Source organism: Salmo trutta, chromosome 2, assembly GCF_901001165.1.
Source record: "Salmo trutta chromosome 2, fSalTru1.1, whole genome shotgun sequence".
In the NCBI taxonomy this organism is placed as follows: Eukaryota; Metazoa; Chordata; class Actinopteri; order Salmoniformes; family Salmonidae; genus Salmo; species Salmo trutta.
This window is the reverse complement of record NC_042958.1, coordinates 33,188,594-33,213,759: the sequence shown is the minus strand read 5'-3', so window position 1 is coordinate 33,213,759 and position 25,166 is coordinate 33,188,594. Positions and strand designations below refer to the sequence as shown.

General features: G+C 41.3%; 1 protein-coding gene across 4 annotated transcripts in view; it reads right to left on the bottom strand.

The window, feature by feature from the left end:
• LOC115154194 (receptor-type tyrosine-protein phosphatase N2) overlaps positions 1-25,166 on the bottom strand; it is a 312,884-nt gene that overhangs the window by 19,167 nt on the left and 268,551 nt on the right. For 3 of the 4 annotated variants that reach the window (XM_029700191.1, XM_029700198.1, XM_029700204.1), the window contains 4 exons: positions 22,377-22,592; positions 18,756-18,974; positions 14,125-14,272; positions 13,859-13,932 (listed from right to left, as the gene is read on the bottom strand). In XM_029700191.1, coding sequence (XP_029556051.1) covers positions 13,859-13,932; positions 14,125-14,272; positions 18,756-18,974; positions 22,377-22,592 — 657 coding nt within the window. Of the gene's footprint in view, positions 1-3,305; positions 4,264-13,858; positions 13,933-14,124; positions 14,273-18,755; positions 18,975-22,376; positions 22,593-25,166 lie in introns of those variants that run through there. The other variant, XM_029700209.1, reaches the window with a different exon arrangement.

Genomic DNA, 25,166 nt, shown 5'->3' with positions numbered 1-25,166 from the left:
TCTTCACTCAAGCCATCCACTCCTCTCTCTCCTTCCTCTCTTACTTTCCCCCTCTTTATCCTCCAGGCATGGTTATTCTTTAATGCTTCTGATTAAAGGAAGCTCATGTGTAAAGGAAATGACATCGCCTCTCCAACATATTATTGATGATAGTCAGAGAATGTCACTGAGGCCTTTAGAAGAGGGGATAGGGGTGTCTCCGAGGGTTGGGCCAGTGTTTGTGTGTTCTGTATGTGTGTGAGTGTGTGGGTGTGTGTCCATGTGTGTGCACCCGTGTGTGTTGAGCGTTGGCATGCAGAACCCAGCGATACAGAGGGCTGAGGAAAGGATAAAAGCAGATCTGCAATTTCCCCTGAAGCTTTATTTTTTATTAAAGACAAGGGGCTTGATACCAGCTCTACATCCAGCTCCACAGAACAAAACCCTGGCCTTCACTCTCTGTCTATTCATATTAGTCTGAGAAAGGCAATGAACAAAGGGGAACAAATATCCAGGCAAATCGCTCAAGATGAACTTCGAAATTGGACATCTGTCCATGTCCCGAGGACGTCGGGAAATGCCTTCAAAACCGGCCACTAGGGGCTATTACTATCAAGCAGGCTTTGGTTTTGCTAGGGCGATGTAGATGGGTTGGTGGATTGGCGTTAACCCATAGTGCTGAGCGATTAGTGCTTTTTGAGGTCGGTTCGGTTTTTATATTTTTTTAAACATTTAATGCATTATGAAATAATGACATTACAATGATTTTAGAGCTTTTTAATGGAAATTCCAAAGCCAACAATAGGGAACATTCTATGAAATAATAGAATATTTCAGTTGGGAATATTCATTCGTTTTTATTTGATGACTTTATTATTTTTCATTCGTTAAAGTCATGATCTCATCTCACTCAGGCAGATGCAGTCAGCCAGCCAAACCATCTAATGTTATCTATGTGCTCCCCATACTGTACTGTCTTTAGTCATCCTATTTAGCTAGCCTGCCTAAGTATGCTGCGGAGCTGTCTGACAAAATAATTTGACTAGTTCTTCAAAGTAGATAAGGCGAACTGTCTCTGTCTCGCTCGTTGTTGTGTTGCGTACATTCCTCTCTCATGCGGTCTATGCAGTCTGTGTGTATCTAACCTAACGTAACAGGTGTAAAAGTGCATCTGTCCAGAGATCTGTATATAATGATGAGATGCTCATGTCTCTCTGTGCTAACAATGGGAGTCGTTGTCCCAAAGGCAGGAAAGCAGGCAACAAGTTTAGGTCCAAAATAAGCCCATAGAAACACATATTTTGGACAGATTTTGGCGAGATTGAAACCTCTCGCTTCGCCTCTTCCTCCCTGATCCGTCTCTATCCGAGATTGAAAATACAGGATTATGGTCACCTATGTTGAATATTTGCTAAGGAAAACTAAATCTCGGCCCAGCGTCCCACATAGTTCTTGACTTGATTTATCTCGGAAAATATTTGATTTCAGTCTAGAGTAACGGCGCATTGAGCTAAATGGAATTCAATTAATTTAACCGACGTCGGTCAATTAGTTGTTTAATAACCGATAACCCCCGAAATGACGGTTAATCACTCAGCACTATAATTCCATGATTCCAGATACGAAGGTCGTGTGTTCAATCCAAGTGGAGACTTTTTGTTGTTGTCCTATCCAAAACCTTAACTTTTGGAGAAACAAAACAATGCTGAGCAGGAGGAGTCAACCCAGGGTGTCAAAAACACTTCAATATTTGATTTTTGCTGCAATTACGAAAATTGACACTTGGAGAAACTTAAAACAGTGAGATCTTTTTGTAAATATCAGATATTGCAAGCCAAATTGCAAATGAAATATTATTCATGGCTATTGTTGAAAGGAGAAGCAGAAGAGAAAAGACATGAGTAAACCATTTGGAATTCAGCCATTTTGTTACACTCAGACAAATTAATTTTTTTCCTTACAGAAGAGATGTAGAAATTCAGTGTATTGAAGGGGTGCAACAGAATTTGTATTCCCCAAATAAACGCAGGTTGACGTTTATTGTCATGAGTCTTGTCCTGGAGGCAGAACTGACCGATTTCCCCTTAGATAGGCTAGCTGCAAAGTAAAAAATTTGTTATATTGTAAAATTGCTAAATGTTTTACTTTTTTTTAGGGTTAGGCATTAGGGTTAGCAGTGTGGTTAACGTTAGGTTTAAAATCAGATTTTATTACTTTAGTGGCTGTGCCAGCTAGTGACCACTCTGTAGAGCTGCCTCCAGAACAAGATTCATGACAATAAACACTAACCTGCCAAATAAACACTGGAGCTATTCAGAGCTAACCAGCTCAGAGTTGGTTTATCGCTAGCACTTCACTTTATTGGGTCCTATTTTGTAATGCGCCCCCCCCCCCCCAAAAAAGACTGTATTTTTGGTATTACGGGATATTTTTGCAAAGTCCAGTTCTGTTTTCCGTGAAAAGAATCATAGCCTTTTTATGTTCTCTTCTGTGTTTTTATACTGCAAAGGTTCATAATACAACATATTCATACAATAGTCTTGCATTGCAATTTGAGATAAGCATCTATCTCATAATATGGAGAAGAAGACAGGGATGAAACCTTTGTGTTGCCCAGAGATCAGTCCTGAATCTCCAACGGATGACACTGCAGTGAGTGACATCCACACCCATTACTATGGAAATGGATGCAATTGTACAGCACAACCCTTATTGTTACAGGGAGCCATTTCGGGGCTGGAGCAATTACAGAGAGGTGCACTACTTTTGACCAGGGTCCATAGGGCTCTGGACAAAAGTAGTAAACTATATAGGGAATAGGGTGTCATTTTGGGATGCAACCAGATAATAATACCAGGATGTGCTAAGAGACACCGTAGATTGCCTTGTCTTTAACGGCCGTCTTCTCTCCTTTTATGAACTTCTTTCTTGATGAGATATCAGAGTGGTTTTATTAGCACCGACTAGGGGAGATGATTATAGAGGTTGAACTAAATCCCAATAACTTTTAGTACAGATGTGCAGCATAAGATATAGAAGAGTATAGCTGCACAAACTCAATAAACTTCCATAATATAAAGCTAGCTAACATAGTCCATCAAAGCACGCCTGGCTTTACACATATATTTATAAAACCACCTGCAATTCCTGTTGCCTCACTATGTTATTCAAAATGGCATTTCTGGAGAAGAGCTAAAGAAATGAATGCACTTTTCCACTCTATTAGGTAGCAGTGCTTTGTTAGCATCACACTCTCGCCTGCCTAATTGAAATTCTGCAGATGTCTTTTTTATCCTGACAGAAATGAAAGACTTGATGCTAAAAGCTAGAGCTCCAGCTCCCTGTTAGGCAATCTCAAGGACACAGACATACAGTAGCTACGTGCAGCCTGACATCACCGTATGAATACTGAAGGTAGGACATGAAAAGATGGCCTCCGTATTTCAGCTTCTCTCCTGCTCTCCTCTCTCTGTTGGGTGGCAAAGACCTTGGAAAACCAGAATCTTTACCAAATAAAAGCTTTTGTTCAAGGTTTGAGGAAAATATCATTGCAATTAACATCTTGCAATTCAATGCCTTGCTAACACATCTTAAATCTTACTAACTTTCCTTACAAGTAAGTCTGATTGGAAAAATCAAACAGAATATCAAAATCTAAGCCAAGTATGACTGAGACCATGATTGAAACCAAGGGCTATGTCCAACATGGCACGCTATTCCTTTACAGTGCACTACTTTTGACCAGAGCCCTATATAGGGAATAGGGTGCCATTTGGGACAAATCCATGCATGAGCTCTACCACCAACATCATAAATAAGCTACAAGTCTCTGGACTAGGCTGTAGGGTGCAGAAGACAAATAAACAAATGATTTGCATAGACACATGGTTCTGTATAGGAATTTTTGTTTGTTTGACATTTGGCAATGTGAAACCAACCAGACCAAATTAAACAAATAAAATGCAACAAATACTTGAACTATAGCCCTAAATTAGTATGAAAATGCCCTATGTTTTTGTTGTGTGTCACCCCTCCCTGACTGTGGGGGTAGAGAAGACGTCCTTATTACCACCCCCTTACCACTCAAACTCCACATTCTAAGAAAAAGATGACAAATGATTGACTTTTTCTCTTGGGCTAATAAGGAGGAGGAGGGCGCATTGACAGACATAATTATGGCAGTTTCACAGGGCTCAGCCAGGGGTCCCGTTGTGGTATAATTACCATGCTTTCATCTTTACCGCACTGGATCACTGATTACTGTCTACTCCGCTCTGCACCACCCTGACAAAAAAAACAAGTGTAAAAAAAAATGTATGAACACACATATATCTATTTTTACACGAGTCAGACGTGGTTTCCTGACACTTGAATACTTTTACATGGATTATTCACATGTTTATTTCTCACATTTTTATTTGTGGTTTCCTAAAATATTACATTTAAGTTTCACATGTGCTTTTGTAACCAGTGGGATTAGAACCCGGGTCTCCCACAGGCAACGCCAATGTCTTGACCATTAGACTGAGGGCTAACACTGAGGTTGTTTTAAACATATATTTATTATCTATTTCTCTCAATGTCATAATATTGACCGTTCAGTTTAAAATAGGGCTTTCAAACGTTTAAAAATGTAATTGCATTGATTGCAGGATTAGCTTTGATTAATCACGATTAATCGCGAAATCAGAATCTGTTCAAATTGAGCTGTAATTTACTTAAAATAAAAAACATTACAAGAATATTGATGTCCTGATTTTGTTCCCGTGTGGCTCAGTTGGTAGAGCATGTGGGGTTGTGGGTTTGATTCCCATGGGGGACCAGTACAGAAGAAAAAAAAATGTATGAAATGTATGTAATGTAAGTTGCTCTGGATAAGATTGTCTGCTAAATGACTAAAATGTTCAAAGTAAATGTTTGCAAAGTCAGGTAAATTTATAAATCACACTTCCTTTAAAGGGATACTTCAGGATTTTGGCAATGAGGCCCTTTATCTACATCCCCAGAGTCAGATGAACTTGTGGATACCATTTTATGTCTCTGTGTGCAGTTTGAAGGAAGATGATAACTAGCACTAGCGCAATTGCTAAATAGCGTTTGCGCAACGACTGGAAGTATAGAGGGTATTTAGTTAGCAATGCTCAAGGAACTAACTTTAACTTAATTCATGCTGGACACAGAGACAAACAAATGGTATCCAAAAGTTCATCTGACTATGGGGTAGATAAAGTGCCTGTGCCAAAATATCCCTTTAACCACAATGTCAATTTGTTTTGACATCACATTGTTGTTTTTAGCTGTATAGGTTATGTATTTTGGATGTTTTCAGTGTACAGTCGTGGCCAAAAGTTTGGCGAATGACACAAATATTAATTTCCACAAAGTTTGCTGCTTCAGTGTCATTAGATACTTTTGTCAGATGTTACTATAGAATACTGAAGTATTATTACAAGCATTTCATAAGTGTCAAAGGCTTTTATTGACAATTACATGAAGTTGATGCAAAGAGTCAATATTTGCAGTGTTGACCCTTCTTTTTCAAGACCTCTGCAATCCGCCCTGGCATGCTGTCAAATAACTTCTGGGCAACATCCCGACTGATGGCAGCCCATTCTTGCATAATCAGTGCTTGGAGTTTGTCAGAATTCATGGGGTTTTGTTTGTCCACCCGCCTCTTGAGGATTGACCACAAGTTCTCAATGGGATTAAGATCTGTGGAGTTTCCTGGCCATGGACCCAAAATATCGATGTTTTGTTCCCCGAGCCACTTAGTTGTCACTTTTGCCTTATGGCAAGCAGCCCCATCATGCTGGAAAAGGCATTGTTCGTCACCAAACTGTTCCTGGATGGTTGGGAGAAGTTGCTCTCGGAGAATGTGTTGGTACCATTCTTTATTCATGGCTGCGTTCTTAGGCAAAATTGTGAGTGAGCCCACTCCCTTGGCTGAGAAGCAACCCCACACATGAATGGTCTCAGGATGCTTTACTGTTGGCATGACACAGGACTGATGGTAGCGCTCACCTTGTCTTCTCCGGACAAGCTTTTTTCCGGATGCCCCAAACAATTGGAAAGGGGATTCATCAGAGAAAATGACTTTACCCCAGTCCTCAGCAGTCCAATCCCTGTACCTTTTGCAGAATATCAGTCTGTCCCTGATGTTTTTCCTGGAGAGAAGTGACTTCTTTGCTGTCCTTCTTGACACCAGGCCATCCTCCAAAAGTCTTCGCCTCACTGTGTGTGCAGATGCACTCACACCTGCCTGCTGCCATTCCTGAGCAAGCTCTGCACTGATGGTGCCCCGATCCCGCAGCTGAATCAACTTTAGGAGACGGTCCTGGCGCTTGCTGGACTTTCTTGGGCACCCTGAAGCCTTCTTCACAACAATTGAACCGCTCTCCTTGAAGTTCTTGATGATCCAATATATGATTGATTTAGGTGCAATCTTACTGGCAGCAATATCCTTGCCTGTGAAGCCCTTTTTGTGCAAAGCAATGAGGACGGCACGTGTTTCCTTGCAGGTAACCATGTTTGACAGAGGAAGAACAATGATTACAAGCACCACCCTCCTTTTGAAGCTTCCAGTCTGTTATTCAAACTCAATCAGCATGACAGAGTGATCCCCAGCCTTGTCCTCGTCAACACTCACACCTGTGTTAACGAGAGGATCACTGACATGATGTCAGCTGGTCCTTTTGTGGCTGGGCTGAAATGCAGTGGAAATATGTTTTGGGGATTCAGTTCATTTGCATGGCAAAGAGGGACTTTGCAATTAATTGCAATTCATCTGATCACTCTTCGTAACATTCTGGAGTATATGCAAATTGCCATCATACAAACTGAGGCAGCAGACTTTGTGAAAATTAATATTTGTGTCATTCTCCAAACTTTTGGCCACGACTGTATTTTGAATGCTTTTAGATAGTGATTAATCCCAATTTAAAAAGATTAGTGCACAGAAATTACAAAAAGTTCATTTGAGTTAACTAACTCATGACAGCCCAGAAATCATCTCTCTGTAGAAAAAGTACCTGTTTACATTCATTCCAAAAACAAACATATTCACACATTTTCAAATACATTGAAATCCGTTTTAGGCCTGTGTATTAAATGTAACAAAAACCAACGGACAGCTAACAATTACAGAAGCTAAAAATAGCTGGCTAGGACGAAATGGAATGCTAGTTATAGCCTATCACTAAGCTAGCTAGCGGTTAGCGATTAGCATACAACCATTAGATAGAAATGTCATAAAAAGTAACCTTCTAAAATATTGCACATATCATTAGCATGGTTCATATGATCACATGTAAATACACTCAATATGGCCCTCGTTTGTCAAACCATTTGATAGCCAAAATATAAGGAAATAAAATATCATCCGAAACACCATCTTGTTCTCATTGTCTTGCATACAAAAGTCAGCTTGCTAGCTAGTTACTTAACTTAGCTACACTCACGTGAATGGAAAAATCGCATTTTGTTTTTCAGTCGGTCCAAACAATTAAGTTATACATCAACCACCAGAAAACACAACACAGTTTAGTTAAACATGTTATCTCTAGATTTTGAAAATGTAAACATGCATTCAAACCAGAAAACAGGGTAAAAAATAAGGAGACAGAGAGCTAGCTTCTCTCTTCTTTTCACTGGGCTTCTTCCAACAGTCACGGACCAATTTACGAAGAAGAGAGGCAATCTCTCTCCCTAGTGGTAGCGCTAAGTATACATGTATATCAATGCAACACCATTGAGGACTACAATAATAATTCAGTGGATGGATTAATTATTACACTCAGGTAGGCTAAGTAAGCTTTTTACAGAATGGTATTACAGAATTTACAATTCTATATGTGGAAATATTACTACTGCAACATGTTAAAACCACCTTTTCACACTATTTCATCCCCACATGTGAACTTGAAATTCCCCATGTGAAAGTGAGATTTTAACATGTGGAGTTTTCTTACATATAAAATTGCATATGTGATTTTCAAATGTGATTGTTTTTCACTTGTGAAGTTGCAGTTCTACATGTGAAAGTGAGATTTACACGTATAGGTTTCTTACATGTGAAACTGCAAATGTGATTTTCACATGTGATTGTTCTATTTTTTAATACTTGTTTCGATGTGTCACTTATGGCTTACACCTTAGGGCGGGTCACAAGCCTGAAGAATCCAACTGCACAGCTTCTGTTGGAGACAGACAGGTTGAGTGGCGAGTGATGCAACTGGTCATTCTCACCTCTCTTTCTTGCGGATGTGACTGCGCTCTCGAAAAGCTCTCCTCAGCAATACTAGATTCCTGTCTTCCTGCTTAACTGTTCTCAGGCGAACTGTGAGGTTAGTGCTGCCGAAAATAGGACATCAGCTCCTGCCGATAGTGTTGAGTACTGACTGAAAGGAAAGTTTTGCTTAGGGTAGAATTCGTCACACGGCTAGCTATCTAGACTTGGTTAGCTCTCGTCACAAGGCTTTAGCTAACTTGGCTAGCTAGCTGCAAGGCTAGCACAACACGCTCACAGGTCGCCCAGGTCGACTTACCGCCCTTGCTTTACAACTTTATGGTCGTGAGACACACTTTGTTCATCAAGAGACAACAGAAGCAAGAACTTTATTCGGACTAGCAGTGTATTGACTAGCTAAAAAGTTCATGTTTTTAAAATATGAACTTGCAATTCACATGTAAGGTGAAAACATGTAATTCTCCTCACGTGAAAAAGTGGTGTTAACATGTGAAATGCCAATTTAATACACGTGAAAATATGGTTTCACGTGATATTTTAACTCAACATGTGAAAACAGCCAATTGAAGTGAAAATACAAATTTCACACGTTTATTATTTTTACTAAGGTAAAGCACAGCATAACCCACTCTAACTACTAATAGCAACATGGAAGAGTGGAGAAACAACTCCAATTGTCATTTCATTGTCAAATCAAAATCAAATTTTATAGGTCACATACACATCGTTAGCAGATGTTAATGCAAGTGTAGCGAAATGCTTGTGCTTATAGTTCTGACCGTGCAGTAATATCTAACAAGTAATCTAACAATTTCACAACAACTACCTTATATACACAAGTGTAAAGGAATGAATAAGAATATGTACATATAAATATATGGATGAGCGATGCGGCATAGGCAAGATGCAGTAGATGGTATAGAGTACAGTATATACATATGAGATGAGTAATGAAGGGTATGTAAACATTATAAAAAATTGCATTGTTTAAAGTGACTAGTGATACATTTATTACATCGAATTTTTAATTATTAAAGTGGCTAGAGATTTGAGTCAGTATGTTGGCAGCAGCTACTCAATGTTAGTAATGGCTGTTTAACAGTCTGATGGCCTTGAGACAGGATGCTCTCGATTGTGCATCTGTAAAAGTTTGTGAGTGTTTTTGGTGACAAGCCAAATTTCTTCAACCTCCTGAGGTTGAAGAGGCACTGTTGCGCCTTCTTCACCACACTGTCTGTGTGGGTGGACCATTTCAGTTTGTCCGTGATGTGTACGCCGAGGAACTTAAAACTTTCCACCTTCACCACTACTGTCCCTTCCATGTGGATAGGGGGTGCTCTCTCTGCTGTTTCCTGAAGTCCACGATCATCTCCTTTGTTTTGTTGACGTTGATTGTTCCTGACACCAAACTCCGACTGCCCTCACCTCTTCCCTGTAGGCCATCTCGTCATTGTTGGTAATCAAACCTACCACTGTAGTGTCGTTTGCAAACTTGATGATTGAGTTGGAGGCATGCATGGCCACGCAGTCATGAGTGAACAGGGAGTACAGGAGAGGGCTGAGAACACACCCTTGTGGGGCCCCAGTGTCGAGGATCAGCGGGGTGGAGATGTTGTTTGCTACCCTCACCACCTGGGAACGGCCCGTCAGAAAGTCCAGGACCCAGTTGCACAGGGCGGGGGTCGAGACCCAGGGTCTCGAGCTTAAGGACGAGTTTGGAGGGTACTATGGTGTTAAATGCTGAGCTGTAATCGATGAACAGCATTCTTACATAGGTATTCCTCTTGTCCAGATGGGTTAGGGCAGTGTGCAGTGTGATTGCGATTGCGTCGTCTGTGGATCTATTGGGACGGTAAGCAAATTGGAGTGGGTCTAGGGTGTCAGGTAGGGTGGAAGTGATATGATCCTTGACTAGTCTCTCAAAGCACTTCATGATGACGGAAGTGAGTGCTACGGGGCGATAGTCGTTTAGCTCAGTTACCTTAGCTTTCTTGAGAACAGGAACAATGGTGGCCCTCTTGAAGCATGTGGGAACAGCAGACTGGGATAGGGATTGATTGAATATGTCCGTAAACACACCCGCCAGCTGGTCTGCGCATGCTCTGAAGATGCGGCTAGGGATGCCGTCTGAGCCGGCAGCCTTGCGAGGGTTAACACATTTAAATGTTTTACTCACGTTGGCTGCGGTGAAGGAGAGCTCGCAGGTTTTGGTAGTGGGCCTTGTCAGTGGCATTGTATTGTCCTCAAAGCAAGCAAAGAAGTTGTTTAGTTTCTCTGGGAGCAAGACGTCGGTGTCCGCGACGGGGCTGGTTTTCTTTTTGTAATCCATGATTGACTGTAGACCCTGCCACATATGTCTTGTGTCTGAGCCGTTGAATTGCAACTCTACTTTGTTTCTATACTGACGCTTAGCTTGTTTGATTGCTTTGCAGAGGGAACAGCTACACTGTTTGTATTCGGTCATGTTTCCGGTCTTCTTGCCATGATTAAAAGCAGTGGTTCGCACTTTCAGTTTTGTGCGAATGCTGCCATCAATCCACGGTTTCTGGTTGGGGAAGGTTTTAATAGTCACCGTGTGTACAACATCACCGATGCACTTGCTAATAAACTCGCTCACCGAATCAGCGTATACCCAATGTTGTTGTCTGAGGCTATTCGGAACATATCCGAGTCCAAGTGATCGAAGCAATCTTGAAGCGTGGAATCAGATTGGTCGGACCAGCTTTGAAAAGACCTGAGGATGGGCGTTTCCTGTTTTAGTTTCTGTCTGTAGGCTGGGAGCAACACAATGGAGTCGTGGTCAGATTTGCCAAAAGGAGGGCGAGCGAAGGAATGCTGCTAGCCCAGGTCGCGCATTCGATATGCTGATAAAATTTAGGGAGCCTTGTTTTCAGATTAGCTTTGTTAACTTCTTAGGGCTAGGCCACTTTTTTCTCCACTTCCTGCCTGAATGACGTTCCCAAAGTAAACTGCCTGTAGCTCAGGCCCTGAAGCCAGGATATGCATATAATTGGTACATTTGAAGTTTGTAGAAATTTTTTAATAATGTAGGAGAATATAACACAATAGATATGGTAGGAGAAAATCCAAAGGGAGACCATCCTCTTACAAAAGCAAGAGAACACTGGTATTCCATCAAAGATGGGGTTTCACTCAGGAAACATAGCTAGCAGGTTGCTCTCCAAATCGCTCCCTGGATGCAATTCCTGTGGCTTCCACAGGGTGTCAGCAGTTTATGTTCAAGGATTCAGGCTTGTAACTTCAAAAACGAATAAGAAATAATAGTATAGGTAGAGGGACACAGTCTTGGAAATTCGTGTTTGCGCGCGCCATGAAGACATTACGCACCTGCTAAAATCGGTTTCCTATTGAACATACTTCTTTCCGAAATAAATATTATAGTTTGATTACATTTTAGGGTATCTGAGAAGTAAATAGAAACATATTTTGACTTGTTGAAACAAAGTTTAGAGGTAGATTTTCGGATTCCTTTCTCTGCAAGCTGAATGAGTGGGTTACTGAAATTGATGGCGCCAACTAAACTGACTTTTTGGGATATAAAGAAGGATTTTATCTAACAAAACGACACTACATGTTATAGCTGGGACCCTTTGGATGACAAATCAGAGGAAGATTTTCAAAAAGTAATTGAATATTTTATTGTTATATGTGAATGTATGAAACCTGTGCCGGTAGAAAAATATTTTGATGTGAGGAGCCGTCCTCAAACAATCGCATGGCATGTTTCGCTGTAATAGTTACTGTAAATCGTACAGTGCAGTTAGATTAACAAGAATGTAAGCTTTCAGCCGATATATGACACTTATATGTACATAAATGTTTAAAATCCATAATATTTATGATTATTTATTTGAATTGCGCACCCTCCAGTTTCACCGGAAGTTGTCCCGCCAGCTACAATAAATGCAGCCTCAGGATATGTGGTTTCCAGTTTACATAGAGTCCAATTAAGGGCCGTCGAGGTGTCTGCTTGGAGGGGGGGGTATACACGGCTGTGATTATAATCGAAGAGAATTCTCTTGGTAGATAACACGGTCGTCATTTAATTGTAAGGAATTCTAGGTCAGGTGAACAAAAAAACTTGAGTTCCTGTATGTTGTTATGATCACACCATGACTCGTTAATCATAAGGCATACACCCCCGCCCTTCTTCTTACCAGAGAGATGTTTGTTTCTGTTCGGCGCGATGTTAGAAGAAACCGGGTGGCTGTACTGACTCTGATAACGTATCCTGAGTGAGCCATGTTTCCGTGAAACAGAGAATGTTACAATCTCTGATGTCTCTCTGGAAGGCAACCCTTGCTCTAATTTCGTCTACTTTGTTGTCAAGAGACTGGACATTGGCGAGTAGTATACTCAGGAGCGGTGGGCGATGTGCCCGTCTACGGAGCCTGACCAAAAGACCGTTCTGTCTGCCCCTTCTGCGGCGCCGTTGTTTTGGGTTGCCGGCTGGGATCCGATCCATTGTCCTGGGTGGTGGTCCAAACAGAGGATCCGCTTCGGGAAAGTTGTATTCCTGGTCGTAATGTTGGTATGTTGACGTTGCTCATATGTCCAATAGTTCTTCCGGGCTATATGCAATAAGACTTAAGATTTCCTGGGATAACAGTGTAAGAAATAATACATAAAAAAACAAAATACTGCCTAGTTTCCTAAGAACGCGAAGAGAGACGACCATCTCTGTCGGCACCATGCAGCATGTTTTCCTCTTTGAACGAAAACACAATACAGGGAAGAGATCATTTAGTTTAACCTTCTAATATTGGAGAGATGCAAATAGGGAAATAGATCATAATAGATATTTAAAGGGACATTTTTTCATATTAAACGGAATGAAAATTAGGGAGGAGAGCAGATTCAGCTCAACATCAACACAGATAAGTAGAATGACTTGACATAGTCGAAAGTGAATTTCTGTCTGATAATCACTCAAAATACTTTGGCTTCAGAGGCAAAAATAAAAATAGATTGTTATCATAAAAAACATGGTATCATTATTAAAATGAAAAATATACAATAAATAGATGTTTGCAAACTTCCAGTTAGTTTTGTTCTGTGCCATACAGTAATAGGCTTTTAGTCCAAATGTGGAGGAGCTCATCCCCATCTCTCTCAAAAGAGTTTTCCTACTGTATTTGAAATGCATAGTTTACTGTTCTTTTTTAATGGAATCCTTCTCTATCAGCCGCAGGGAAAATCAGAAATAGCCTTTATTGTGAAATGTAAAAAAAAGACAGTAATATAAGCCTAAACTTTCCCGATATTTGGGCCATTTTGGATTTGTTCAGGGGAAACATTACTGAGTCCAAATAATAATAAACCACCATTCTTTTGGGATGAATACGTTAAAGCAGAGCTGATATCTCAAGAGAGCAGCCATTTCAAAACAGGGAAGGTGACAAACTATTAATTCACAAGACACTGCGAATCCATTGAGGCGCAAAGTGTGAGGAACAAAGGCAAAGGTTCAATGGGAAAATTAATGACAAATCACAAAAACAAATTTAACTTCAATATAAAATCCAACCTTGACAGGTCTTTGTGTAGAGTTGCAACCATAAAGCTTAAAAGAAACATAAAGTGAAGGAGTATGGGATGCGGAATGATACTCACAATTGGGCTAGCATTGATGTAATCCGAGTTGCCATGGTTATTCTCAGCCTTCAAGGTGATTCTGGAATGATCATCTGTAGTAGAAATACATAATTCACCACACATATTTGGATTTTCCTGAATTTAAATGCTTCATTATTGATAAATTATATGGAATCGAAAATACTGTATTTCAGTGTCAGAAATAACATTGGAATAACCTAGTAATCGGCTACTGAGAGATGTGGTCAGACTGCACACGGTCAGAGGTGTGTAACAACACTTACAGACAACCACAGCGTCAGAGCGGTTCCTCTTGGTGTTGTGTTCGCCCTGGCCCACGTCACAGTCACTGGGCTCAGCCAGGTAACCACACATCGCCTCCCACTCCCTCTCCAGGCGGTTCTTGTTCTTCAAGTGGTCCTCCATGTATGACTAAGGAGAGAGAAAAGGTGGACATTTTAAAACAACTAAATAATCAATAACTAAATAATCAAACAAAAAGATAATGATTTTGAAATGGAAAAGTAATTACATATAGCAGCATTTAGAGGGGAGTGATGGGGAGGGTACCCCCAGAATATTTTTGATTGTCATTCACTGTCTAGAATAGATCAAATGACAGGCAAATCATGCCTATGCTGTAGACCTGCTCTATTTCAGTGGATCTCTAAGGCCTTCCTATCTACACACTGGAGCAGAATACTAAACCCATGTCAACAGGCAGACCAACAGACAGACAGAAAGATTTTGGGGGGGGGGTAAGTTATGGAGGTGTACCAAAAACCGCTCCTCGCAATTAAAGACTCCTGAAAGGTTTCTCTGCATTGGAAATACTTCAGTGTGCTTCAACCATCGTCTTTTAAACCGCTTGCACAGCTCCTGATAAGATTGTCTGCGTTTAAGCTGTCGCTCGGAGAACAGCAAAATTTAATTCGCCAGAGAGACAAGGAGAAAAGAAAAGCAGGGGGATGAAAAAAAAGCCAACGTTGCTCCTCTAACAAACCAGGTCTTATGGAGCTCAGAGGCTGGGGCGGCTCTGGAGAAGACTCTTTTTCAGAGGAACAGTGTTCGCCTGACGCTTGTATCAACGCTCCCCGCTCCCCGCGGGGTTAAACGGTTTAGGCCGTCATTGTGTAAGGCAGGAGATTACAGACTCATAAACTGATGTGGGGGGATCAGCCGGGTAATACAATGAAATCTATACCCAGTAGTGCTATGCTTTTATCAAACATTAAAAAGACAGCGGAGGTGAGTCGGGAGAGAGAGGTGATGCACCATGTTTATCTACAGCACAGTTAAGGCTGTCAATTAAATCTCAACATGGATACAACTGACATGTAAATATATTCAGGGACATGCGCAGTACGGGAAATTAGCCCCTCTAATATCCCCTCTTCCGCCATTCACGATCAGCAGAAAATATTAACTTCCAGTCATATCTTTGTCAAAAAACTGTTTCTAAAGTTCCAAATTACACTCTACTTTTGACCGGGGCACATAGGGCTCTGGTCAAAAGTCCCGCACTGTGTCAGGAATAGTGTGTCATTTTGGATGCAGCCCCAGTCATAGTAGATAATGCACCAAATGACAAGCAGTGTATTAGAGGGCACATGTAGGTCCGATTATAATGCCTCATTGCAGTAATAACAGTAGATGTACTCTAGTCACTAGCAACTCAGAGGGGTTGGCTGTCATTGACTACAGATCAACTACTTTAAATAAGAATTCTTTGCTTTCCATTTGAGTGAAAATTACCAAATTTGCGCCAAGAAAAAGTGATTGTCACCATCTCTATCATGTCATTCTGTTGACTGTTTGTCAACAGTGAGCAACTATCTGCATGTTGGCTGCTGTGTCGGCCGACGCAACAAACAAACAATGCAGTCTTTTCAGAAGTGACGATTGAATGACAGGGTGTCATGAACACTTGACAGAGCCATTTCCATGCAGTTCTCTTGACAGAGTGGAACAAGTGTGTCTCAATTAGCACCTTATTCCCTATATAATGCACTACTTTTGACCAGGGCCCATACACTGTAGCTCCACAGCATGACACCCCATCCACCTTCCCTACACAGACCTATACACCCTATATTAGTAAATATTTGATCAATACATTCAGAAGGGCTACAGAATTGCCGCCAGTCAATGTTTTTGTTATGTGGGAGCTGGGATTTGTATGTAGTGATGTAGCAGCCTGATTGTGGATGGCTGAAGCAGCGGATCAGCTCATCTTCTAGAGGCAGAGAGTGTGTGTCCCAAATGACATCCTATTCTCTACATAGTACACTACTTTTGACCAGAGCCCTATGAGCTATAGGGTGCCATTTGGAACGTAACAAGAGTAACAAGGCTGAGTAAATAAGGGATTAGTAACTGGGCTGTCAATCAGAGGTTCTGAGAGGATGGATGTCAAGGAAACACTGCGCAATCCCCCTAACAATAGCCCTCATTGGCCATAAAGAGCTGCTACATTAGATACAGAGAAACTACAGACACAACAGGTGACACAACGTTGCTACTGTTGTGCCACTGTAATGTTACTGTAATAATGGGTACAGTCAGCCGACATGGCTATATGAAGACACTCATGTGAAGAAAACAGCCGACATTCTGGTCAGAGGTGCTAAGGACACTCAGTCGTCAGTTGCTCAGTTGTGTTCCCAGAGTCCCTAACAGTAACTGACTATGAAATACTGAGAAGTCACACGGAATGCCATGGGGAAAGTAGAAAGTGTCTGAAAAGAGTAGTAGCTTCTAAGAATCTGAGGTCGGGGGGGGCAGCCTGGAGAGGAAGGGCATTGCAATCAGTCCAATCAATCAGGGATAGAATCAAAAGCGAACAAATCACTTGTCCTTGATAAATTGCCTGCCTTACTCTAACAAATGATTCATTTTCAATTAGATTTTTTTAAGACATGGAAGTAAGCCATCAAAATAATGAAATGTTGCCTAGGGCTTGCAATCGATTTTCTAAAGGCAACAAATAAGCATTTACAGAGGGTACATATACAGTAACAACGGCAATTATATCAACATCACGACCATATCTAATGGACATCATAAAAACAGTACCAAAAACAAAGCATAACTATGTAAAAGCAATAGAAGCATTACTGTATGGAGTTATCCATGGTGCTGAAAGCCTGCCAGTAAAATAACATAGCTGGTGTTACAGTTCCTAAACAGGCTGTTTGTCTTTGAATATGTTTGAAATTGGATACATATTGTGCACTGAAAAATCATTACCCATTCTAATCTATGGTGCATAAATATGGGTGACCAAAACACACAGACTACATGTTTCAACATGCCTCAGCACCAGGTCTACCAAAATAGGAGAGAATAAAGTCTAGGCAATCATACAAACTAATCCCACCATCACTGACTCTGATTCTGAACCTAGGAAGTTATTATATACATGTCACTTTACAGTACTGAACACCTGCACTAAAGTGGGACTGTATTTCCTGGAGTAACTTAACAGTATGTGGTTCATGGATCTGAGCCAAAACTACAAATACAATATTAACAGGTCTACATCCCAAATGGCCCTCTATTCCTTATTTAGTGCACACATTTGAACAGGGCCCACAGGGCTCAGGGCAAAAGTAGTGCACTACAGTATATAGGGCATAGAGTGCCATTGGGGGCGAAACCCAGGTGACGCATGGATAAGTGTAGATTGGGCCAGAAAGAGCTTCCTACTCCAGTGTCTTAGATGTAGGTGTGAGCTATAAGATAGCCCCACCCAGCATGAGAGCAAGGTACTCATCACTCCCACAGTCCACGCTGCATGAGATCCACAAAGGACAGGACAGGATAGATGAAAAAAATCTGGTCTGAGATCAGTGATACCAAGGCAATCTCACATGTGGTGAATCGATCACTCAGGAGTCAAAACAGAGTCATGGTCTGTGTGGTTTTTATGTGCGTTATACTTAGCTTTTCTGAAGAATCTGCAGTGAATCTGGTTGATTCTTATTGCATTGTTATCAAAGCAAATATAAAGGACCTGTACACACTGTAGAACTTTGCTGTAATGTAAAGGTCAAATATGTTATTTTCAAATGTTCTCAAAAGAGGTGTCTCAACCAGCCTTGACATTTGCAATAAAGCCCATTCATTATGACAAATTCAACACGTTTTTCAAATTAATTTCCCTTCCTTATAGGAAAAGCCTGACATGTACTGTGATGATGAATTCTACCCCATTAATGAAAACACTGCCAGGCATCTTTCCATCTCTTTTACCAAGCTTGTCTGCAGTGAATAAAACAAAAGTTGTGCAAAATTCACACAATCCATTGTGTGTGCAACTGAGGGGCCCCACAAGGAAAAATAATAATAATAATTCTGAAACATTCAACTGACAATCAGCTGGGTAATGATATTTCACTTTAGAGCAGCTCTCATCACACAAAGCAATTTCCGTATCACTTTGGCTTTAATAGAGAAAGAGCAGGAGGGAGAGAGAGGAGAGGGGCAAGAAGAAGGGATATAGAGAGTGACAGTGAGAGCGAGAAAACAAGAGCAAGAGAAAGAATGGCAGAGATGACAGGCCAAGATAAAGCGAGAGAAAAATTAAAAAAAGAGGAAGAGAGATAGAGATAGAAGGAAAGACAGAGCTGGAAATAAAATGAGATAACCGCAGAGATGTAGCGAGCATAATGAGAGAAGAGGTTAGAGAGACAGAGCCAGACAGACAAACAGAATAAAAGCTGGAAGCTGAGAGCGAGGAGAGACATCCTATAAATTACACACACTATACTCCATACTGACTCCAAACATCAGGCTTCTCGCATCAGACAGACATACTGTACATATATACATACACTCAGACAGACAGGACAGACAGAAGGACCGAAAGACAGGCAGACTATAGGGTACTGTAGCGCTACGTATGTTGCTGTACCAGTATCATGTGTCCGGTGGAGATGTCCATGTTGGAGGGGACAGGCTCTTCGCACCAGGAGGAAGTGGAGCTACGGGCCGAGGGGCTGGCTATGGGTCCCCCATCGCTGAACTGAGAAGACGAGCTGTTCAGCCGCGAGAGGCGCCGCAGAGGCTCCGGGCACTCCGCACGCTCCGGACGCTCCGATGTCCGCACAGCCATCCGCTGGCGACACAGCTCCTGGAAAGGAGAGTGGAGAACCTGATCAGGCATTGGTTGACTCTTAGCTGATTCTTAGTGCATTATCATTGCCAATAAAAATGACTTCTAAATGGTGTAGGACTTTGCTGTTATGTCAAGGAAAAATATTACAATGCAATATTACTCCAATACAAAAGCCAAACATACATTGTTTTGAGATTGAGATTGGAAAAGACTGGGATATCACTGTGACCTAAGGAGCATGGTTTGTAGCAAACCTATTTATATAAATGATGTCAGGAAATAGAAATACAGTTAAAGGTCATGAAGTGACCTTCAAAAAACTTGAATTGCCAAGGTCAAGCCAATGTATTGCCACCATTTGACAAAGCAAATAATAATAAACTGTAGGAATACATTGGCTGGCTGGCTCGCAAGGGATGTGTTAATTTGTTTTTAAGTATTGATTTCCATTTGTGTAAAAGTGGTAACAATTTCACTGAGCCACTTGTTTTATAATGCATTAGTTACTTATGCATTTTCTTATAAGGAGGCACAAGTTATTATGAAGACAATAGTTAATAAAAAAGATGAGCAACAAAAACAACCAAAATCAATGATACTGCCCATGAGCAACAAAAAGACTGCCCACGTTCAAAATCTAACATCCATATTCATCTTTAGGTAAGAAATATATCTGCTTCCATCACTCAAAGAGATTAAACAAGGAATCAATACTTTAAGCCCAATGGATTTTCTTTGAATTGAGCATCCACCCTTATTCGTAACTACAAAACTACAACAGAGATGAGCAACCTACGTATTCACATGTACAGTAGGCCTTTACTTTGGCATTTGGATTGAACTTGCACAGATGTAGGATCTTTATTTGATAACCCTGTTGCAGGAGAACATCCCTGCAATGCATTTGAGGTTTAAAAACGCTTCGGAAGTTTCTAAGGTACGTTTGCGGCAGGTAGCCTGGCGGTTAGAGTGTTGGAGCGTTGGGCCAGTAACCGAAAGGTCGCCTATATTGGTGAAAAATCGGTCGATCTGCCCTTGAGCAGAGCCCTTAACGGCAATTTGCTCCAGGGGCGCTGCACTTCTATGGCTGACCCTGTAAAACAACATGTTTCACTGCGACAAAATGAAGATCCTACATCTGTAGGTGTGATTATATTGGATTCAGAAGAGACTTCTATATAAAAAAAACTCTCCCTCTGCCGCCACCCCACCATGAAGATTACTCCTCTCTACATATTGACTCGGCTTTTCTCCCATCATGCCTTGTGCTCACAGATGCCCCATTAGGGATTCAGAGCCTGGGCGCTATCTAGCCAGCCAGTCATCTTCCCACAAATCAAAAAGGAGAGAAAAGAGAAGAAAAGAAACACCTCATTGTTTGAAGGGTGCAATCTTACAGGACCCGAACCCCCTCTCTCCCCCTTCTTCCTCCCCTACTCCCGATAGTGTCAGTCTTATGTGGAGCTGGAGATTTCTCCATTATATTCACAGTAATCTGTGAAGCCCATCATGTTTGGTGTGTGGCCTGTACCAGTCAGACCCACAGACCGATCTTCAACCTCAATTAATAACCAGGGTTGCATCCCAAATGGAAACCTATTCCCTATGAAGTGCACTTCTTTGACCAGGGCCCATAACAGCAAGCCAGACGGGCAGAAGGCAGTGTCTTCTGAAAGAAGCGCATGACTACTAGTCTATCTCATGATCTATCATTAAGATATTTCCCTCCGGGGATCAGCACCTAAGCCCTGGTCTAGGATCAGCTTTCCCTACGTCTAACCTTAATCATCATAACCATGAGAATCTGCCCCGGGCCACAGCCTCAGGGCACTTTCCACGTCGACTTAATAATTAATCCAGTATCTCTAGTCTACACCTTTACAGTCAAGGGTTGCGTCTCATATGGCACTCTATTCCCTACATAGGCCCGTAGGGTTCTGGTGAAAAAAAGTGCACTAAATAGAGAATAGGGTGCCATTTGGGACGTAAGCCCTGTTTCTTTTCAACAAGGGAAAACAAATTGTAATCCAGCAAAAACTATAGTCAGAATACTCTGAGAATGTACTACTGTACTTGCTAGGGTTGTATCATTTTGTTAACTTTGCCAAAATGTCCAAGTTTTCCAGAAATCCTGGTTGGAATAGGAGGAGGAGGAGGGAATGAGCAGGAAATCAGTGAATCCTCCAACAGGGATTTCTGGGAAAACCTGGAAAATTTGGGGAAAGTTACTGGAATTGTGCAACCCTTATAGTTGCTATACCCTAGAGCTATATCTGTAACAATAAAATATGTTGTACACACATGGATGCCAGACAGTCTCATTGCTCCAAGTTCAATGTTAAAGCAAACAACAAAAAAGGACAGTATAGAGTTGAGATTGATTGCTGAACCACTTAACTGGCAATACCTGCCTTAACAGTTGACATGCTACATTCATATAACAATTCATCTGTTCTTCTAGTAAACATGATAGGCTCCAACAACACCTATTTTATTTTCAAAATAAAAAAATATTGTACATATTGTAAAAGTCCATTAAACCAACAAAATAAAAGAACATTGAAGAAACAGGGGCCTGAATGAACGGTTACAGTACAAAACATTTCTCTGCTTTCTTAATGATTGTCCCTCTTTAGTGTGTACAATCGGGAAAGGCGACACTGTGGAAAGCTGATTAAATATTGAGCATGTGAATGTGATGGGTGGATGTGCACTGAGTGCCCATGCTGAGCACAGCTGAGCCCAGGACTAAATCAATACGAGCCAGCCAGCCACCCACCCAGTCAGCCAGCCAGCCGCTAGTCCTGGAGGAATGGAAGGAATAGGTCATACAATGAACCCGTTCCCCTGCTGAAAAGGCTCTCCCCTAGTCACAGGTCATAGCCAATACAACCTTCAATTGAATATCAAGGCTTTGTCTGGAGTTTAGACCTCTAGATACATTTGACTAGCCTTGTTAAACCAGCCTGAGTGCAGCAGTCAGTCTGGTTTCACAAGGCTAACATTTGACTTGGATGATAAAAAAGCAATTGTTTATTCTTTTTCCATTTAAAAAAAAAATAACAACCAAATCACAAATGACATTTTTCCATAATACAAAATCAAATGATGGGTAATCTTGCAATTAGGTTACAGAAACGTTACATACTTTACATTCTATTGATAACCACCCTTAATAAATCTCAACCTAGCTCTATCATGAACAAAGAGACATTTTACAAACAACTGTTACAAATGTGACAAAACCAACCAGACATTCCCTTCAAATCAAGTAATTCAAAACACAACAACTACGTGTCCCTGCAGACCAATCAGAATAAGGCTAGCGTCAGGGACCGGGACCAGAGTGAATTCTCTATCAGCAGAGCATTCAGCGGCTGCACTGTGATTAGCTGATGCCGAGGAGGCTCCTCTCACCTGATAGGTTGCGGTTGCATCAGCGCTGGTGTCAGTCCCCAGGCTGGCTAGTTTCTCCTTCAGTTGGAGGTGGGAGCGGTGGCGCAGGCAGAAGAGCCAGCCAGACACTGCCAGCGCCCCAATGATCAGGACCATGGAGATGATGGTCAAGACCATGAACTGACCAGACTCCAGATGACTCTCCTTGACCACCGGGATCTGTCTCAAGCTGCCCTTCTGGGAAGAGAGAGAGAAAAAAGGGGATGAGAAAATGCCCTACACATCTGCACGCACACACATACAGATGTTGAATGTTAAACGTAAAGTGTTTTGAGGTTTAAAAAGGCTTCTGGAATGTGTAATTTTCACATAGAAATGTCAAACTTGATTTTCCCATACGAACAATGTATCAACCCTACAAAAATGTCCATGAATTATAATCCACATAATAATTCACGTTTCTTGTTGCTGTATAATTATTTTCCTGCTGTAGCAAACTGGATCAAATTAAGATCCTACATCTGTACACACCAGTGACAAAATTTACAAACACGGAAATGGACATAAATCTGGCAGCAAAAGGAAAAGCATAACCTCCATATTAGAAAAGCCTTGGGATTTCTGTCATTTGTCTTACAGAAATACAGAAACAAATTCGCACAGTATTTCCCTCCCTGTCTATCCCACCCACCCACACCCACTCATCCCCACCTAGATTAACTTCCTGCCCACCCCACTCATTACTTTACAATAATAGTAGTTTTATAATGTGCATTCAAACTCCCTCAAGCTCTATTACTCTCTCCTGTCCAGCCCACACACTGGCTGCTCTATAGTCATTTAGGCCCATTTTGCCCTGGCATGGGGAGACCTGCCATTGTGCAGCTACAGGAGGTTTGGACAGTAAAATCTTTCACTAATAGCCTTCCAGCCTTGAGTTTGGCTGAATTAAGGCCCTGGCCCAGGCCCCTGAGCTAATGGCTAGGAGCGCCTGAAAGCGGGATCTTAGATTGTGTGTACCCAGCAGAAGCCCACTAGAATGGGCCTTTCAGAGATGTTGTTAACCCCCTCCCCGGTGGTCAGAGCTAAGCCCAAGAGAATAGCTTGGTATTGGCATGGTATTGTCTCACAGGTCCCTGTGTGGCTGCCTGGCTGGGTCTCAGTAAGTGCATGGACCCCTGGGAAGGTTTTAGCACTTTTTAATAGAATATGAACCCAAATGCACTGCAGAGACTTTGGACTAGCAACCCAACTCCATCAAGTATCCTGTCTACCTCGATCTATTCAATGCACTCAAATATCCAACAATCAGAATTAAAGAGGGGTTTTCAACTTCAATCAAATCAAAAGCACAAAACAATCATCAACTGCTGAAACATGGTACTTAGTCCTAGGGAGCAAAAGGGTAAGGTACACATTTAGCAGCATCTATAATTTGTATCAGAAAATAAATACATTCATAATTATAATGCATGAACACCTTAACCTTTGGTGACTTTATGAATGCTGAGTTCTTTGCTTATATCCTCACACTGATTACCATGCAGGTCTGATGAGTGTCTGATGAGTGTGTGTGTGTGTGTGTGTGTGTGTGTGTGTGTGTGTGTGTGTGTGTGTGTGTGTGTGTACATGTTTAACTATTCATGTTGGGACCAGAAGACCGCACAAGAATAGTAAACAAACCAAAATTTGACCAACTGGGGACATTTTGTTAGTCCCCACAAGGTCAAATGCTATTTCTAGGGAGGTTAAGGTTAGAATTAGTGTTAGGGTCAGAATTACGTTAAGGGTTAGGGTTAGGAGCTAGGGATAGTTTTAGGGTTAGGGTTAGGAGCTATGGTTAGGTTTAGAGTTAGGTTTAAGGTTAGGTTTTTGGTTTAAGGTTAGGGTTAAGGTTAGGGTAAGAGTACGGGCTAGGGTTAGGGAAAATAGGATTTTGAATGGGACTGAATTGTGTGTCCCCACAAGGTTAGCTGTGTGTGTGTGTGTGTGTGTGTGTGTGTGTGTGTGTGTGTGTGTGTGTGTGTGTGTGTGTGTGTGTGTGTGTGTGTGTGTGTGTGTGTGTGTGTGTGTGTGTGTGTTTCTGTTAATTACAATGGATGTGACTCGGAAATACTGCTTCAATCAACAGTCAAATGGATTTGATACCAATAGAGAGGTCTAAAACAAGTCCTTTAATAAACCGCAGAGAACATACAGTATATGAGTGAAACAAAGCTTTGGCTCCCTCTGAGCTATTACATCAATGCTATCCTTTGACAGATTGAATATGAGGGAAATGATTACATATGATAGATAAGGATAAGTGTAAGCTGGATTGTTGAGGCTTGGTATGTGCATATGAAACTGTAGGAAGGTAGCTTTAGTCTACTACAGCAGCCCTTCCACCCCTTGTCTCTCTCTCTCTCTCTTTCTCTCTCTCTCTCTCTCTCTCTCTCTCTCTCTCTCTCTCTCTCTCTCTCCACCAGCTTAACACTTCTAAGCAAGCCACATGAAGAGGGACTCCATGAAAATAAATGTTCTTAGTTTACATGACAGTAAATAATTAGTTTGAATTCAATTAACATGAAAATATATTGTGACATATCTAGTGTTTATTTCATGTTTGCTTTTCTAAAAGTTGGGGAGAAAAATCACAGATTGTGCTTTTATGGTATAAAAATATGCCATAATTACAACAATATTACACTGTGCTATAGTCAAAATATTATTCTGGTATATAACTTCAAATTATATAAAACCGCTATAATGACAACATACAGTGAATAAAATATATTTTGTAGGAAACTGTTAATTGATTCTAGCAAAAAA